This window comes from Trichosurus vulpecula, chromosome 7 (assembly GCF_011100635.1).
Source record: "Trichosurus vulpecula isolate mTriVul1 chromosome 7, mTriVul1.pri, whole genome shotgun sequence".
Lineage (NCBI taxonomy): Eukaryota > Metazoa > Chordata > Mammalia > Diprotodontia > Phalangeridae > Trichosurus > Trichosurus vulpecula.
The window spans coordinates 260020802-260039428 of NC_050579.1; the positions used below are offsets into that span (position 1 = coordinate 260020802).

The 18627-nt window shown below is 45.9% G+C and overlaps 2 protein-coding genes across 3 annotated transcripts; one reads left to right on the forward strand and one right to left on the reverse strand.

Moving 5' to 3' along the window:
* The first annotated feature begins 8875 nt into the window (after positions 1-8875).
* Positions 8876-12836, forward strand: SLC25A35 (solute carrier family 25 member 35). Its single transcript, XM_036769167.1, has 5 exons — positions 8876-10080; positions 10908-10973; positions 11504-11656; positions 11888-12022; positions 12196-12836. Exons 1-5 carry the CDS (start codon positions 9706-9708, stop codon positions 12367-12369), a joined length of 903 nt encoding a protein of 300 aa, XP_036625062.1. The 5' UTR covers positions 8876-9705; the 3' UTR covers positions 12370-12836.
* On the reverse strand, positions 12793-15075 carry RANGRF (RAN guanine nucleotide release factor). 2 transcript variants are annotated; one of them, XM_036769168.1, is made up of 6 exons: positions 14928-15075; positions 14159-14243; positions 13950-14066; positions 13622-13778; positions 13256-13341; positions 12793-13066 (listed from the first exon to the last, which is right to left on the reverse strand). In XM_036769168.1, exons 2-6 carry the CDS (start codon positions 14233-14235, stop codon positions 12934-12936), a joined length of 570 nt encoding a protein of 189 aa, XP_036625063.1. In that variant the 5' UTR covers positions 14236-14243; positions 14928-15075; the 3' UTR covers positions 12793-12933. The 2 variants fall into 2 exon arrangements, with proteins under 2 accessions (XP_036625063.1, XP_036625064.1); XM_036769169.1 differs by lacking the exon at positions 14928-15075 and adding an exon at positions 14406-14529.
* Between the last annotated feature and the right edge of the window lie 3552 nt (positions 15076-18627).

The following is an 18627-nucleotide window of genomic DNA, read 5'->3' on the forward strand; positions in this document are numbered from 1 at the left end:
AATTGAAAGAATCTACCAATCACCTCCTGAAAAAGATCCCAAAAAAGAAAACTCCTGGGAATATTGTCACCAAATTCCAGAGCTCCCAGATTAAGGAGAAAATACTGCAAGCAGCCAGAAAGAAACAGTTTGAGTATTGTGGAAACACAATCAGGATAATACAAGATCTAGCAGCTTCTACATTTAGGAACCTAAGGGCTTGGAATATGATATTTCGCAGGTCAATAGAGCTAGGATTAAAACCAAGAATCACCTACCCAGCAAAACTGAGTATCATGCTCCAAGGCAAAATATGGATTTTCAATAATATAAAGGACTTTCAACTTCTCTCAGTGAAAAGACCAGAGCTGAATGGAAAATTTGACTTTCAAAGACAAGAATCAAGAGAAGCATGAAAAGGTAAACAAGAAAGAGAAATCATAAGGGACTTACAAAAATGGAACTGTTTTGCTTACATTCCTACATGGAAAGATGATGTGTGTAATTCAAGAGACCTTTCTCAGTATTAGGGTAGTTGAAGGGAATATACATATATATATATACAGAGGGCACAGGATGAGTTGAATATGAAGGGATGATATCTAAAAAAATAAAATTAAATTAAGGGATGAGAGAGGAATATATTGAGAGAGGAAGAAAGGGAGATAGAATGGGAGTAAATTATCCCACATAAAAGTGGCAAGAAAAAGCAGTTCTGTTGGAAGGGAAGAGGGGGTAGGTGAGGGGGAATGAGTGAATCTTGCTGTCATCGGATTTGACCTGAGGAAGAAATAACATACACACTCAGTTGGGTATCTTGCCCCACAGGAAAGTAGGGGGAAGGGGATAAAAAAGGGGGGATGATAGAAGGGAGGGCAGATGGGGGGAGGAGGTAATCAAAAGCAAACACTTTTGAAAAGGGTCAAGGGAGAAAACTGAATAAAGGGGGACAGGATAGGATGGAGGGAAATATAGTTAGTCTTTCACAACATGAGTATTGTGGAAGTGTTTTACATAATGATACATGGGTGGCCTATGTGGAATTGCTTGCCTTCTTAGGGAGAGTGGGTGGGGAGGAAAGAGGGGAGAGAATTTGGAACTCAAAGTTTTAAAAGCAGTTGCTCAAAAAAAAGTTGTTTTTGCATGCAACTGGGAAATAAGATATATAGGGAATGGGGCATAGAAAGCTGTCCTGCCTTACACGAAAGTAAAGGGAAAGGGGATGGGGGGGAGTGGGTTGACAGAAGGGAGGGCTGACTGGGGAACAGGGCAATCAGAATTATGCCACCTTGGAGTGGGGGGGAGGGTAGAAATGGGGAAAAAATTTGTAACTCAAAATCTTGTGGAAATCAATGTTGAAAACTAAAATATTAAATAATAAAATAATTGTTAAGAGGAAAAAAAAAGTAGAATTGGCCAAATGGAAAAGGAAGTACGAAAACTCACTGAAGAAAATAATTCCTTAAAAATTAGAATTGGGGAAGTGGGAGCTAATGACTCCATGAGACATCAAGAAACAATAAAACAAAATCAAAAGAATGAAAAAATAGAAGAAAATGTGAATAATTGTAATAGAAAAACAACAGACCTGAAAAATAGATATAGGAGAAATAATTTTCAAATTATTGGACTACTTTAAAGCCATGATCAAAAAAGGAGCCTAGACATCACCTTTCAAGAAACTGTCAAGGAAAACTGCCCTGATATTCTAGAACCAGAGAGTAAAATAGAAACTGAAAAAAAATTCACTGATCATCTCCTGAAAGAGATCCCAAAACTAAAAATCCCAGGAATTCCAGCCAAATTCCAGAGGCCCAAGATCAAGGAGAAGATATTGTGAGCAGCCAGAAACAATTCAAATATCATGGAGCCACAGTTTTGATAACACAAGATTTAGCAGCTTCTACATTAAAGGATTTCAGGGCTTGTAATATGATATTCCAGAGGGCAAAAGAGCTAGGATTACAACCAAGAATCACCAACCCAGCAAAACTGAGTATAATTCAGGAGGAAAAAACGGGTATTTAATGAAATAGAGGACTTTCAAGCATTCCCAATCCAAAGACTACAGCTATATGAAAATTGACTTTCAAATGCAAGACTCAAGCATAAAAAAGTAAACGGGAAAGATAATAAGGGATTCAATAAGTTTAAACTGTTTACATTCCTACATAGGAAGATTATACTTTAGACTCCTAAGAACTTTCTCATTATTAGGGTTTAAAAGGAGTACACATAGACAGAGGGTACAGATTTGAGTTGAATATGATGAGAGGATTACCTAAAAAAAATTAAGGGGTGAGAAAGAGGAATGCAGAGGGAGAAGGGGAAAGGGAGAGGTAGAATGGGCTAAATTATGTGACATAAAAGAGGCAGGAAAGAGCTTTTACAGTAGAGGGGAAGATGGGGCAGGGATGGGGAGTGCTTGAACCTTACTCTCATATTAGGATTGGCTCAAAGAAGGAATAACAAACACACTGAGTTGGGTACAGAAATCTATTTTACCATAAAGAAAAGTGGGAGGAGAAGAGGATAAGAGAAAGGGGGTGCTGATAGAAGGGAGACCAGATTGGGGGAGGTAAAAATCAGAAACAAAACACTTTTGAGAATGGACAGGGTGAAAGGAGAGACAGAGAAGGATAAACAGAGGGAAAATAGCATGGAAGGAAACCTAGTAATCATAACTTTGAAAAAAATTTATAGCAAGTTTCTCTGATAAAGAGCTCATGTCTTAAATATATAGAGAACAGAGTCAAATTTACAGAAATAAGCCATTCCTCAACTGACAAATGGTCAAACAGGCAGTTTTCAGATGAAGCAATCAAAGCTATTTAGAGTTATATGGAAAATGCTCTAAATCACTATTGATTAGAAAAATGAAAATTAAAACAACTCTGAGCTACCAACCCCACACCTAATAGATTGGTTGATTTTTTTTTTGATTAATTAATAAATTTATTTTTTATTTTTAGTTTACAACACTCAGTTCCACAAGTTCCAAGTTTCCTCTTCCCTCTCCCCCACCCCAAGATGGCATGTAATCCAATGTAGGCTCTTCACATTTATTTTATTATCTTCACATTGAACTCATTTACATAATAGTCCAGTTGTAAAGAATTATAATCAATGGAATGAATCATGAGAAAGAAGAAATGAAACCAAAAAAGAAGGAAAAAAAAGAGCAAATAGTTTGCCTCAATCTGCATTCAGACTCTGTAATTCTTTCTCTGGATGTAGATAGCTTTTTCCATCATGAGTCTTTTGGAGCTGTCTTTGAACCTTGCATTGATGAGAGGAGCCAAGTCTATCAAAGTTAGTCCTTACAAATACCTCGTGTCTGTAACTGTGTATAATGACCTCCTGGCTCTGCTCCCCTCACTCGGCATCAGTTCATATAAGTCATTCCAGGTTATAGTGAAGTCCGTCTGCTCCTCATTTCTTATAGCACAACAGTATTCTATTTCATTCATATACCACAATTTGTTTAGCCATTCCCCAATTGATGGGCATCCCCTTGATTTCCAATTCTTTGCCACCACAAAAAGAGCTGCTATATAAATATTTTTGTACATACAGGTCCCTTTCCCACTTGTATGATCTCTGGGATATAGCCCTATAAGTGGTATTGCTGGGTCAAAGTGTATGCACATTTTTATAGCCTTTTGGGCATAGTTCCAAATTGATCTCCAGAATGGCTGGATCAGTTCACAACTCTACCAACAATGTAACAATGTTCCAATTTTCCCACATCCTTTCTAGCAATTTATCATTTTTCTGTTTTGTCATGTTAGCCGTAGATTGGTTAATACGATAGAAAAGGAAAATAACAAGTGTTGGAGGGGATGTGGGAAAACTGAGACACTAATGCACTGATGGTGAAGTTGTATACTGATTCAGCTATCTGTAAAGCATGCTAAAAGGCCTATAAAACCATGTTAACCCTTTGACCAAGCCAAAGAGATTTTTAAAAAAAAGAAAAAAAAAGAAAAAGGACCTATATGCACAAAAATATTTATAGCAGCTCTTTTAGTGGTGGCAAAGCATTGGAAATTGAGGGGATGTCCATCAGCTGGGTTATGGCTGGACAAGGTATTGTATACGACTGTGATGGAATACTATTGTGCTATAAGAAATGATAAGTAGGATGTTCTCAGAAAAACTTGGAAAGACTTGCGTTAACTAATGCAAAGTGAAGTGAGCAGAACCAGGAGAACATTGCACACAGTAACAGCAATATTGTGTGATGATCAACTGTGAATGACTCAGCTCTTCTCAGCAACACAATGATCCAAGACACTTCTGAAGGATTTAAGATGAAAAATGCTCACCGTCTCCAGAGAAAGAATTCTCCAGAGAAAGAATTCTCGATATAGTCTGAATGCAGATCAAAGCATACTTTCTCTTTACTTTCTTTACTTTTCTTGGGTTTTCTTTTTGTCTATGTTTTCTTTCACAACATGGCTAACATTGAAATATATTTTGCATGACTGTACACGTATGACCTATATCAAGTTTCTTGTCTTCTCAATGGTGGCGGGGCAGGTAGGCAACAGAAAGAATTTGGAACTCAAATATTTAAAAAACGAATGTTAAAATTTGTTTTTACGTGTAATTGGGGGGAAATTATTAATTTTTTTAATTTAATAAAGAAATATATCAAACTTAACTTAAGCAAGTAGGTTAGTAGAGAGTAAAATAAAATAAAGGGTATAATCACAAACTTCCTGATCCCAAAAAGGGGGGGGGAAGGGAGAGAAAGAGTCAAAAAAGAAAAGGGATTAGCAATAGTGATGACAAAGAAAAGAGGGTCGTTGATTTTTTTTTTTTAATGCAAAGAAAACAGAAGGAAATTCAGAAGGAAGCACAGAAGGGAACAGTTTTGAAAGTAATGTGTAGTATTTATCATATACATTTTTTTAAAATAAGCGGTCTAAAATGGAGACTCACAGTTTCACATACAATACTCTTTTGCGTGAATAAAAATGCTCTTTTTGGGGTTTATTAAATAAAAACATAAAAAAACCCATGTGGCACAGTGCTTAAATAAGCCAGAAATTAACATTCTTCCTGCCACAGCTGGCAGGCCTGGAGGTTACACTCATCCTCTAAATACAATCCTTAGTTATATACTTTAACAAACAAGCATCATTTTACAAAACTCTCATAAGTTATTGCCAGTCTTGGTGCTTGTTTATTTTGGCTTCCATCCTCCTTCCACAAGTCCCTTCCAAGATAGGCACCATGCCAAGGTTCAGGTCCCAGGACCTCTGGGTAGTTTGCCCTTGGGTAGAATCTGAAATCTCCAAATGCTCAGAGAGCGCTGGGAAGACTCCCTGCCTAATGATGATCATGCCTATCTTCCTTAGCTCGGGTCCAAGCCCTGTTGGTGGTGCTCTAAAGGGTGAACCACATATACATTGTCAGGCTTGGTCTCTGTATTAGCTCCTGTCATTAGAAAGACCTCAATCTGGAGTGAGTGGGTGGAAAATGACTATGACAAAAGGTATCAATAAAATGTATTTTAAAAAAATTTTTTAAGGGACTGGGTAGGGGGATCCTAAACTCTATGTGCAGCATTCTCCTTATCTGCCAGTTTAGTAACCTTGGTTTTTTAAACCTTACCATTTTCCTTGACTTTTCTTTCTCCCATAAACCCCTTATCCAATTGGCTGACATTTTGCTGGAGGAAAAACAAAACCCAAAAACCTAGGCTGAGGGAAGTTAAGATTTGCTCAGGGTCATAAACCTTTATTCGTTTTTTAAAAATAGAACATAGGATAGTTACTTCTCACATTCTTCTTCCTCTGAGTTTCAGTCAGTTTCTTGTCCCAATTCTCACCTCTCTAATTTCATCCTTCACACAGCTGCCAAATTAATATTCCCAAAGCACAGGCTCCATCATTGCCATTTCCCTGCTCAAAAAATACTAACGCTCCCTATTGCCTCTAAAACAGAAGCCTTTGAAAACTAGCTCCAGCCTACCTTTCCAGACTGATTTCAAGTTATTCCTCCTTTTGTGCTCTATGTTTCAACCAAACTGACCCACTGGTTGTTCCTCACACATTGGTAGCCCACTTTTTGGAGTTCTGCCAGAAGGCCTGGACATGGTACAAAATGGGATGTGGACGGGGCCTTCTGATGGTGAGCGGTCCCTTTTCTGGCATTTTCTAAGCTCTGCTGGGATTTCAGACTTGACTCGAGGACAGACTACAAACAGGACCCTTGACACTAACCTTGGGAAGGGACTTCTGAGGAGATAAGAAAGTAAACACAGAGAAACAAGAAGAAAGGACAAAATAAACACCTGGGAAGGGAAGATAATTCGAGCACGAGCTACAATCTAGACAAATTTGTCTTGCTACTTTCCCAGCTTGGGCTGAAGACTAGTGCCTCTTCTATTACCTCTAGGATCAAATATCTATCTGGTATTCAAAGCCCTTCATAACTTGACCCCTTCCTACCTTTCCAGTAATCTCTGATAAACCTTACTCCTCCCTGAAGTCCAACGCTGGCCTCCCTGCTGTTCAGTCAGATGAGACATTCCATCTCTGGACTCCTGTGTTAAGTCCATGCCTGGAATTCTTTTCCTCTTCATCTCTGCCACCCAACCCCTCAAGTCCCAACTAAAATCTCACCTTCTTACAAGGAAACTTTTCCAATCCCCCTTAATTCTGGTGCCTTCCCTCTGCGATTGTGTCCAATGTATCCTGTATACATCTTGTTTGCAATATAGTCATTTGCATGTTGTCTTCCCCATTCCACTATGATCTTGAGGGCAGGGACTGTATTTGTCTTTCTGTGCCTGACAAATAGTCCATGCTTAATAAATACTTGTTGAAACATTATAAAGACTCTGAAAGACTTAGGAACAAAACTATGACCAGCCATGATTCCAGAGGACTCATGATTGAAACATGCTAATCTGTTCCTCATAGGAAGGTGATTGACTCTGGGCGCAGATTGAGACATATGAGGTGGGAGTGGGGGTGCCCCCCTATGGCCAGTCCTAGGATTTGTTTTACTTGAATATGCATGTTTATAACAGAAGTTTTGTTTTTCTTGCTGGGGGGTGGGGAGGGGAGGCGGAAGAAAGAGGGAGAGATCTTCACTTGAAAAACAACATTTCATTTTGAAAAATGCCCTTACCATGCTAGTCATTCCCTCATGCTAATTTCCTCTACTTCCTTCTCGGCTTGGGAGGCATTTACCTTATTTTTTACAAGTTGACTATGTTTCTTAAGCCAGGAAATGATAAGCTGTTGATAAACAAAATGCTAAGCTGTGTATATTCTATTTACAATCTGAGATAATTTATAATTTTTAGACAAAGTGGAGGTGTGGTATTGACCATTGATAAGCCTTGCACATTAATTCAATATTCATATATTTCTGAAATTGTGAGGACAGCAAGCAGTAAAACTAGGAGCAAACTAGGAGCATTTTTACTTTGGAGTTAGTTACTTGGAAAGAGAAAACCACAGCGCTGGAGGGGAGTTCTCTAGAGAGAAGCACCACGTTCCCCTGTGCACTGGGTGACTGATAGCTCAGCCTGCCTTGTCTCCACATCTGCCTTGGTGCCTATACACCATATTCTTTTGCACTGATTGTCTCAGGTCTGGAACACCTCTGCCTCTTGGAATCCCTAACTTCCCTTCAAGGTGCATCCCAGCTTGGGGGCCATCTCCTACTGGAAGCCCTTCCAGAGTTATTGGTGTTCTCTTCTCTCATCCATGAAATTTGCATTTCTGTATGTGTTCGTGGTCTTATCCCCTCAGGAGAATTTCCCTATGAAAACAGGGACTCTATCGCTTTAGTCTTTGTCTCCCCAGCTCCTAGCAGGAAGGAGTCTAAACAACCTTGTGAGGTAGGTGCCAGTATTTTCCCTATTTTACAGTAGTGGAAACTGAGGCAGATAGGGGTTAAGTGACTCATGTCTCACCTGGGATTTACTACTTTGGGATTTCGCTGGTTTCTCCAACTTGTCCTAGGGAACCCAGTATTGAGATAACATCTCATCACTTACAGTCTGTCTCTGATTGGAGAGTTGAATTATGAACTCCAAGCCTCCCTTTAAAGAGACCTCGATTCATCTCTTCGTCTCTCACCTGGCAGCCCTACTTTGGAAGTTCTCACCCCCCAACCCCACCTCCCGCCCTCTTTCAGCTTTCTCATGTATTGCCTTCCTTTGCGGATAGGGACTGTCTTCTTTCGTGATCGTTTACCCAGCGCTTACCACTGTGTCTGGCACATAGTAGGCCCCTAATGTTTATTGACTGACTTGCCCAGCATGATTTAGGCACGTAGCTGACACAATATTGGGTGAATGCATGAATGAATGTATAAATGGAGGCGTGAATGAATGAATAAATGAACGGGTGAGTAAATGCATAAATGAACGTGTAAATGAATAAATAAATGTATACATGCATGCAAGAATGAGTGAATGAATTTCTGTGGACGGTTATGTAATAAGCATCCTGTACTGCAGATTAAGGAGAGGGAGACAGAGACAGAGACAGAGAGGCAGAGACGGACAGAGAGAGACAGACAGACAGGGACAGAGAAAAGCCCACAAGCCACTTCTCTCCGAATCGTCCTCGGAATCTGCGCATCAGAACACCGGTTCCTTCTCGTTCTCCTTCTTCTGCCCTCTTTCTTCTTCTTCCAGAAACCTTAGCAACTGCGTGCCTTTGGAGATGGGGCAGTCTAGTAGGCCGGCGTCTTGGCATTCCCCAAACCCTCCTGGGAAAGAAGCCAGATTCCGCTTCCGCGCGTGAATGGATAAAGCGAAGCCTTCCAGCCCCTCCTCCACGACCCGAGCGCCCTAGCGGCGTTCACCGACACTGCGGCTGCGGCGGCGGCGCCGGGAGAGTTAACGTTGCGCCTCCCCGCCTCCCTCCCGCCCAGGTAATTAGAGGCTAGGCCGGGGCCGTCTTCTCCCATTGGACGCGGAGCCGGCACTGCACCGATTGGCCTGGGGCTCCCAGAGAGGTTGTCCGCTTGGCTCCGAGTGGCAGCTCCGGGCCTCCCAGGGCTCCCTTGTCTGGCCGAGCTGCGCCCGCCAGCAGTCCCTGGGTTGGGACGCGAGCCTGGAGACTCAATTCCGGATCCTGGGGGTTCCACCTGATGTTCGAGCGTGCCCATCTCCGCCGCGCCCCGGGCCAATTCCTGAGATCTCCGTCCGGTCCCCTTCCCCCTTCCCTCCGTGATCCCTCCAGTCTGCAAAGCGTCCCTGTCTCCCCAGGTTCTCTTTCTGTCTCCGTCTGTCACTCACCCTCCTCTGTGGCTTTGGACCCTCTGCGACCTTTCTTCCTTTGAGTCCTAGACCAGCAAGGACCCTTCCTACAGATAGGTCTCTCTCTCACCCGTCCCCTCCCGATTTCTGCATGCTATTTCAACCTTACTCTAGTGACTTATCAATCACCATTCCCTTTAAGCTTTCTGTACCCCAAAGTCTTGCTACTTGTCTCCCTGACTGCGTTTAACCCTGGTGCCATCTTGCCCCTTTGATCTCCAAACTCCAGAACTTCCTGACCCCTCAACTTCTAACCCTCAACACTCCTTTCCTTCCGTTCCCCGTGAACTTGAGCCTTTCCTGACATCCACCCTCCCTCCTTCCTCCACACGCCCCACCCCCGCTAGCCCCCAACACTTCCCTCAACCTAGCATCTTTCCCTTTGTCGACTTCTTGACTTCTGGTCCAGCTCCTACAGCCTGCCAGGAGCCATGGACTTCCTGCTGAGTGGCCTGGCCGCCTGTGGAGCCTGTGTGTTCACCAACCCCTTGGAGGTGGTGAAAACCCGAATGCAGTTGCAGGGCGAGCTCCAGGCACCGGGCTCTTACCAGCGACACTACCGAAATGTCTTCCATGCCTTCTTCACCATTGGGCAAGTGGATGGGTTGGCTGCCCTGCAGAAGGGCCTGGCCCCTGCCTTGGTATACCAGTTCTTAATGAATGGGATAAGGCTGGGGACCTATGGGCTGGCGGAGGCTGGGGGTCATCTCCTTGACTCCAATGGGAACCACAGCCCTGGCCGTAGTGCTGCTGCCGGGGCCCTTGCTGGAGTTATGGGTGCCTACATAGGGAGCCCCATCTACATGGTAAGGATTGACTACCTGAGGTCCTGTCTACCAGGTCTAGAGTGTACAAAAGGCCTTGGGAGGCTTTGTAAGGTCGAGGAAGATGATGAAAGTGATCCAAAGGTAGTTTAGGTTGAGGAACTTACAGGGGTGGTGCATCTGGGGGCCTCCAGACCGAGTCCAAGTTTTATAGAACAAATCCTTTTATTAAGTTTGGATTCAGTCAAAGGGCCGAACTTGAGGACCTAGAGGGTCACATGTGGCCTTGACGATGAAGGTTCCCCACCCTTAAGGATCTTCCCTAGAGGTAAATCTGATTTTCCATTCAGTGAAGGCTTTCTTGGGAAACAGGAAGTTTGCATTTGACTCCAGGGTTTGTGAGGACATCTCTACGGTGGGGAGCATAGCATCCAGGGGGCAAACTATCAACATTACCACAAGGATCCTACAAACTTGCCCCATGGTCTGCTAGAGAAGCTGGAACTCTAGGTTCCTTCTGGTGATCAGGAGCTAAGGTCTGGATACTTGGGTTTCACCTAGCTTGATGTCTTCCCTGGATCTTATCGAACGCAGGTAGTGATTATATTCCCTACTCCAAAGGGACCAGGGAGGTGTAGAGGAAATGAGGTACCTAGTTAGTGCTAGGAGATCTTCTGGGACTGAAGCCAAGGAACACAGACTGCCATGACCAATTTATTTTGTGGGAACAGCAATAATTATCAGATTAAAGGATTTGCTTCTTTAGCTACTCTCATAGGAGACTAGGGGCTAAGCACCTGGGCTCCTGAAGAAAGTGGGGGGAAGGGTGCCTGGGTCTTGGGCAAATGATATCACCCCCTTTCTCCCAGGTGAAGACACACCTGCAGGCACAATCAGCCTCTAAGATTGCAGTTGGGCATCAATATAAGCATCAGGTGAGGGATTCACTACCCACTCACCCCCACTGTCCCTGGACTTTCTGCTTTCCCCTTCCGACACCTCCAACTCTGATTACCCCTCCCTTCACAACACTCCAAAATCAGCTCCTGACCCTTATAAGTCCAGCCACTGAGTCTCCTCCTCATTATATGACCAATTCATCTTGCTTTCCAATGACATGTTTTACACACACACACACACACACACACACACACACCATTCTTCTCTCTTCCTGACTCCCACTACATTCCCTGACCTGTCCTCTTTCTTTTCCCTTGCAAGATAAGGGGTTAGGGGAGGGAGAACAGTCACCATAAAAAGCGAAGAGCCTCATTCTTGCTCTGGGTCTCGCTGGGGCTTGTTGTCCTGGCAGCTAACCTCACAAGAAGAATGGAAGGGATGAACTTAAAAAGCCCGTGGTCACTTGTGTTAAAAGGTCTTTGTAAACCCTAAAGGCAGAAATGCTTTAGCCAGCAGGCCTTGGAAGTAGTTCTGGTAATTGAGCTCCACCCCATTCCCCCACCAGGGCATGTATCAAGCACTGTCCGGGATTGGAAGAAAGCAGGGCCTGGGGGGTTTATGGAGAGGGGCATTGGGAGCACTGCCTCGAGTTATGGTCGGCTCCTCTACTCAGCTCTGCACCTTCTCATCCATCAAAGATCTTGTGACCCAGTGGGAGGTACCACTTGGTGGGGAATGGGCCCCTGCCCCGTTTGGTATTGGGAGGAGGGGGGAACCATCAATTCACCCTTAACTGCTGAGAGACACCACCAATTTGACCCTGGCATTAGGGAGATGCTGTCTCCCAAACATGAGAAAATTGGCAGGCCCTCAGGGAAAGGGGAGGGACTGGGTTGTTCTCTGCTTTTTATCCATTCCCCACCCCCACCCCCACTTCCCACTGCTTCAGCTGTTTCCACCACAGAGTTGGAAGCTGGCTCTGGTTGCAGCAATGGTGAGTAGCCTGGCTGTTGTCCTCGCCATGACGCCCTTCGATGTAGTCAGTACCAGGCTCTACAACCAACCCACAGATGCCCATGGCAAGGTGAGAGGGTTCAGGGTGGGGGAAGCAGAACTGCATTATTATACAGTAAGAGCCTGATGGGGGGGGAGTGATCAAGGAGGTGGGCAGATAGGTGGGGGGAGGGTTACAGAGAGGGCAAGGGTGGGAAGGGAAAAATACATAATGTACCCGCTTCCCATGTCCACCCCATCCAGGGTCTGATGTACCGGGGACTACCAGATGCAGTGATGCAAACAATTCGGACTGAAGGCATCTGGGGCATGTACAAGGGCATGGGTGCTTCCTATTTCCGACTTGGCCCCCATACCATCCTCTCACTCTTCTTCTGGGATCAGCTTCGATTCCTTTACCAGAAACACAATCAGTGACCCCTACCCAACTCCAAATTTTCCCTCAACACACTCCATTTGGGAAGGACTACTCCTCTTCCCCTTGATCTGATATTTCCTGGACCCTTCCGTACTTTTAGGACTGATAATCACTCACCTCGACCACCCACACCCTTTTTCTCAGGGTTGAATCACTATGTGGGACACTCCTTCCCATCCAATCGTGACTCCTGCCATCTCTTCACAGCTTAAAACCTCTCACCCTCACTCTCAGGGTTGAATCAATCAAAGGGATATTTTCTTCTTGCCTGGACTGCTAGCTTCCAGTTCCCATGCACAGCTTTAAACCTCATCCCCCCAAACCAGAGGGAACTGGAGGGACCGTTCCTCATCCCTGCCTCTAGATTCAAATTGTATAAATGCTTCTGCCCTCTCCCTTCCACCAAAGCCACAGAGATTGTATTGGTATAAAGCAAGTTTATTTCTGCAAAGGTGGTGCCCTATGTCTGTCTGTGGAGCAGGATATGGGGAAAACCCCCACCATCAATCCCTTGCTTCTGTTGGGTAAACCAGACAGTCAGACACCAGCAGCAGACGGCAGGCTCAGGATCTTTCCCGGGGGCCAAAAATGCTGGGGTCAAGAAGAGTCAGGGAGGTCACTAGCCTTTCAAAGTCAACCAGGGTCCAGGGTGGGAGGTACTGGGCTTCGTGGCCTTCGGGTGGCCTACTCCCAGAGCTGGGGAAGAGAGTAAAATGAGTACACAGGCCCCGATTTCTTCCTCCACAGGAAACTGGCATTTTTGCCTGCCACTCCCACACCCCACCCACCTCCTCCTTTCAGCTCCTCCGGCATGAATTCTCCCAGCTGTCCCCTCCTCCCCAATCCCCCTGCAGGGACCCAAACACTCCGCCCCACCGCATTTACAGAGGCTCGTTGAAGGTCAGCAGGAGATCAGTCCCATATTGGGGCAATCGGAACAGTGCGAGGTGTAAGATCACATCCTTTTCATTCTGTGGGCGGCAGAATCAGCTCAGATCACTGTGCAATCAAGCAGTGTCAGAGCTGCCGGGGACCCCGAAGGCCATCAGTCCTTCTACACAGGGAAACTGAAACTTCCCTAGTCCGTTGTCTCAGAGGACTTCGAAGCCCTTTTCCCTGAACTCCACTGCTGCTATTCCTTCTATCACCGCTTCCAGCCCCCGGCTTCCCGCAAGCTCCCTGCTGCCCAGTATTTCGACATCCCCCTCCTCCCGCAGGCCACTCTCACTACCCACACCCCAGTGCCCTCACCGCCGCCTCATTCTCCTTTGCCATACGCTGCCGACCGCAGAGGACCCAGGCATCCCGGCAGCCCCGAAGGGACAGAGTGTGGGAGGCCAGGGGCTCCACAGCCTCTACTTGCTCGGCCCCTGTCCCTTGCACCCCTCCCAGAGCCTCGAAGTGGTACCTAGATGGGAAGAGCGAGAAGGGCGTGGGGGGTGAAGGGCGCGGCAGCTTCAGACACACCCTCTCTACAGAGGATGCCCGTAGGCCACGCCTCCTCCAACAACTAGGACTCGTCTCACCTTCCCATTGGCCAGAAAGATGCCCCGCCCCCTCCCTTGGCGGAGATGCTCACCGCGCTGCTGCTTCTCCTTGCACGTGCGCTTGCAGCTCCAGGAGTTCCACGATGAGACTCTGCTCCGTCCCGCGGTGGCAGAAAACTTCCTGGTTGTCCGGTACCGGCCGGAAATCACTGAGGGGCAGAGGCGGAGTCTGAGCACTACACCCCGCACCCCGCTCTCCCCTAGGCTCCCGTCCCCACCCTACCCAGCAGTGACCCCTGACCTCACGTCCAGAGCCCCTGGGGGAAGGGTGATGGAGAAGGCTCCCCCGAACAGCGGATGGTTTCGTTTGGGCTCCATAGACGGGTCTGTAAGGGGGCGGCGAGAGAAGGGAAAAGGTTTGTGGAGGAGTGATGCATTTCCCGCCCCTTCCCCCGCCAGCGTCCTCGGTCACGAAGGCGGCGCGGGGGAGGGTGGGGGGAGTGGGCACATGTTCTATCATCCTACAGGCCATCTCGTTCTTTCCTTACCTGGCTCTTTGTTCTTCTTTGGTTCCGGGGCCCTTTAAGGTCTGGCCCCGCCCCAGACCCCGCCACCCAATGGGCGCCGGCACCTCCCCCCTCCCTGTTCTGCCGGGCTAAACTCAACTGCCTCAAAGATGGAGGAGGCGGTGGGGTCAAATATCTTGCTCAGCGACCAATGGGAGAGAGGAGCGGGGGAGGGGGGAGGTCTCTGGTTTTGTGACGTAGACGGCAGGCTCCCTGGGCTGGCCACTCACGGCTCGGCCCTTGTCTCTTCTTAAAGGGGCCGCCACTGAAATAAAAAAGGCTGAGAAAAGAAGAAAGTGGGTAGGAAGAAAGGAGGCAGCCCCGGGTTCAGGAGTCCGTGTTCTCCCCTGGCCACCCGTGCCCCCTCCCCCAATCCTCTCTTCCGTAGCGGGAATAGTATCTAATTCTTATCCGTTAATCGTTAATCTCCGGGGGCTAACTGTGAGATTAGGGAAACAATGGGACCAGGTGCCTGGCCCTTCCCAGCACTCCAAACATACACACCCCTTCCTTGTTCCTGGAACCCGAGATCTGAAGCCGGTAATTGCTGGAATAACCTAATTAATGCCTCCAGCTCCTTTCCTGGGAACGCAGCGGGGTGGGGGCGTGTGAAGGTGGGACTGTGCAGGTCTGGGCCGCGGGGCTGGACTCCTCGGACCTGGACTCAGGAACACCCAGAATCCCGGAGCTGGAGCCAAGACTTCCAAGGTCATCCGGTCCCACCCACAGCTGAGAGGAAAGAATCCCTTCTACCGCGGCAGAGGATTCTTTTCCAGCTTGATACGGTCAACAGGCTGCTGGATTTGGAGTCAGAGGGGACCTGGGTTTGACTTCTGGGTCTGATTGCAATCCCCTTTATGCTGTCCGATTGAGGACCCCCTTACAGCACTTTGGTACAACTCTGCGACTTGGAGCTAGGGCACCAGGGTCAACTCATCTCTGCCATTTACCATTTGTATGACGGGGCTTCGTGTCGTCCGCTCTTTGAGGAGCAGTATATTGTACCTTTCTCATTTCACACATGAGGAAACTGAGGCTCCATGGTGAGATTCAATGTCCGGGGTTACGTAGCTAGTGTCAGACCTGTCATTTGAACCCGAGTCCAGTGCTTTATTCACTCCTCTTCGCTCAAAAATCCTAGATTTTAGGATTGTTAGAATTTTATGAAGCTAAAATCGACCTTTCTGCAACTTCTACATATTGCTCCTAGATTATTAAATCCTTTTCCTTCCCTGTTTAGGGTGTTTGAGTTGAGACAGGAATTATATAACTCAACTTCCTCCAACCCCACCCCCAATATACTTCTTCCCATTTCCCATTAGGGAAGTCTATGAGGCCTAATCTTGCTGTGTCCAAGAAATGGCTTCCCCTTCCTTCCTTCAAATCCCACACTCTGCAGCTCTACAAGCCCCTTCTCTGGCTCTTGGTGACTTCCCTAGTTTCCCATCTCTTCCTGGGGGCCAAGGAATATCCTGCCTCTGAGTCAAAATTGGAATAAAACATTTGTGTGCTTAACTGGAGACAGGTTTGAAAATTGTACCACCCTCCCTCCACCAGGCTCTCCTACCTCTAGTCCACCCCCATCCCCAGGAGATTGTGAAGCTTAAGTATAATCCGTGTAGTTATCACAAAATAACTATGTATTTATACAAGATGGAAATCTGAGCTAAAATCGTGATCTTGAGGTGACCTTAAGTGCTATGCTGATGAAGCACAAACCTTTCCCCCACCTTGACTTCCGGCCCAGTTTCCTAGCGTGAGGAATTGAGGCCTCCCCCAGAGTACTGTGCTGTGCATCAGACTGAACTGGTTCTAGCCGGAGCTCTTTGGGAAAAGCTTGACAAAATTAGAGCTGTGAAGCAATTTTGATGTTGATTTTCTGGACTGAAGGGCTTGAGGGAGGATGGAGAGTCTGTTTAGGGCCCAAGTCACATATCCTTTCTATCATCTCAGTTTCTAATCTCAGGAATCAAGTCTGTAGGAGAGGAGGAGGGAAGGACAAAGGATGTGGACAACCAGAAAAAGCTGAAGCTGGACAAGTTATCCTTCTCTCTCAGCTTTCTCCTCCCCCCAAGTCTCTGAGCCTAGCCCCTAAATGGAAAGGAAAGAGGGGTGGGATTCAGCTCCGTAGATCTCAATCCGAGAGTGCTCAGTGTGTGTTATAGATGTCAAAATCAACAAGCATAAAATCATCTTTTTAATTAAATGTCTACAATGTTCAATGTACCATGCTAGGTGCTATAGGCAATACAAAACCACTTTATGAGACTAGCCCTTAATGCTTCAAAGAAAGCCAGTCTGCCTAGTGAGACAGGACATTCGTAAGTTCATTTCAATTCAGTGTAGCACTAAGACCTAACTCAGGTCTGGGATAGTACTCGTTGATACATTTTAGTAACAAGAATCCAAAGCAAAAAGTGACAAAACATATGCAGTGCACACGTGGGGTATGCTGTCCCACTGTATCACACCATCAGTGGGATACAGAATACGCGAATAGGAAACAAGCATGAAATGACCACTTCTAGGGACACATGGGGGATGATATGTGTGGTTGTGTGGCCAAATTACTTCCATGGCTAGAGTTTGCAAGTATGCCAATATCCTGTGATGATGTTTTCACGCTAATTTAGACAGGGTAGGAAATAGGATGTAAGACAAAGGCAACAATAAACTTCTCAGCTTGTTAGGGGAGAAAGATTGAGCTAGAAATTACTTGGTAAATAGAAAAAAATTATCCTCTTCCCTTGAGGAGAGGTCCACAGAAGGAAGCAAAAAGAGGGCTCCTAATTGTGCCATGTGCCTCTAAATTGTTCATAGTTTGGATAATGGTTAATCCTTACACATCTGTACTAAAGTAGTTTTGTCTCACTCAAGCTTGTTGGGCAAGTCTATTGAAGAGGAGCCTTGGGAGCAGTTGTGAAGAGCCACATTTTTCAATTACAGAATTGCACTCCCTTCCCCAGGCAGTTCCTACCCGGTGACAGAAGATAGTCACAGCAGTCAGATGATGGTAGCCAATCCAGTATTAATTAAAATGGAAACTGAATACTGTGTGCTCATAATGATCAAGATTGTCCCTAAGTCTAAAAGTCTTTTGTGAGCAAAGACTACTATGTGCCAAGAACTGTGCTAATGAATAGGGGTACAAAGAAAGGCAAAAAATGACCCCAAATAACCAAGTTTCCGCTCTGAAAGAACTTAGGAGACAACATACAAACAAGATACAGGTAGATATACATGTGTGTCTATATATATAATAAATAGGAGATAATCATATTGGATAGACTGTGTGGCATATAGTAGAGCAAGTTATGAAGGAGCTTAAAAGTCAAATAGGATTTTCCCTGCTGGGAGTTTATTGACATAGACGTGCTTCAGGAAAATCACTGACAGCTGAGTGCAGGATGGACTGGAGTGGGGAGAGACTTGAGGTAGGGAAACTAAACCCATCAGGCAACATTAGAGTAATCCAGGTGTGAAGTGATGAGGGCCAATGTGCTAGGGTAGCGTTTGGAAAGAAGGGGGTATATACCGGAGATGTCATAAAGGGTAGTATGGACAGGACTCAGCAACAGATTGGATATTGGCAGGGGGGAGAGGAGAGGGGAGTGAGATGACAATGACATCTAGGTCGTGAGTCAGGGTGACAGGGAGGATGGTGGTATCCCCATTAGTACTAAGGAAGTTAGGTTCCTTATTGAACCTGATTTGAGTTTTGGAATGTTGAGTGAGGTTAAAATGTCATGTTTGAGATCCAATAAGTAGTTAGATAATAACTGAATCCATGGGAGAGAAAGTATATAGCAGACCCAGGACATAGTATGGGAGACATAGCAAGCATAACCTAGAAGATGAAGATGAAACGAGATTGAGAAAGAGCTGTCAGATGGGTGAGAGAAGGACCAGGAGAGGGCAAGTGACATGAAGACTTAGAAGAGAGTATTAACAAACAAAATGGTGTCAAAGGTTGCAAAGAGGTTAAAAGGACAAACTGAAAGGCTTTAAGATTTGGTCATTAAGACATCTCTGATAATTTTGGGGAGAGAAGCACCAGTTAAATAACAAGGTCAGGAGCCAAACTGGAGAGTAAGAGGAAAGGAGCAGAAGAACCAGTGACAGGCCACTTCCTCAAGGAACTTATCCGCAAAAGGGACACAGGATGATGGTTAATGAGTCCATCAAATAAAGGTTTTTTGGGGGG

Excerpts from the sequence above, each read along its gene's own strand:
- SLC25A35 (XM_036769167.1), top strand. The coding sequence starts at position 9,706 with ATGGACTTCCTGCTGAGTGGCCTGGCCGCCTGTGGAGCCTGTGTGTTC. Across the intron at positions 10,081-10,907 it reads TAGGGAGCCCCATCTACATG|GTGAAGACACACCTGCAGGC; the intron begins GTAAGGATTGAC and ends CCTTTCTCCCAG. Across the intron at positions 11,657-11,887 it reads ATCTTGTGACCCAGTGGGAG|CTGTTTCCACCACAGAGTTG; the intron begins GTACCACTTGGT and ends CCACTGCTTCAG.
- RANGRF (XM_036769168.1), bottom strand. The coding sequence starts at position 14,235 with ATGGAGCCCAAACGAAACCATCCGCTGTTCGGGGGAGCCTTCTCCATC. Across the intron at positions 13,342-13,621 it reads CAAAGGAGAATGAGGCGGCG|AATGAAAAGGATGTGATCTT; the intron begins GTGAGGGCACTG and ends TGCCGCCCACAG. Across the intron at positions 13,067-13,255 it reads CTGACCTTCAACGAGCCTCT|CTCTGGGAGTAGGCCACCCG; the intron begins GTAAATGCGGTG and ends TCTCTTCCCCAG.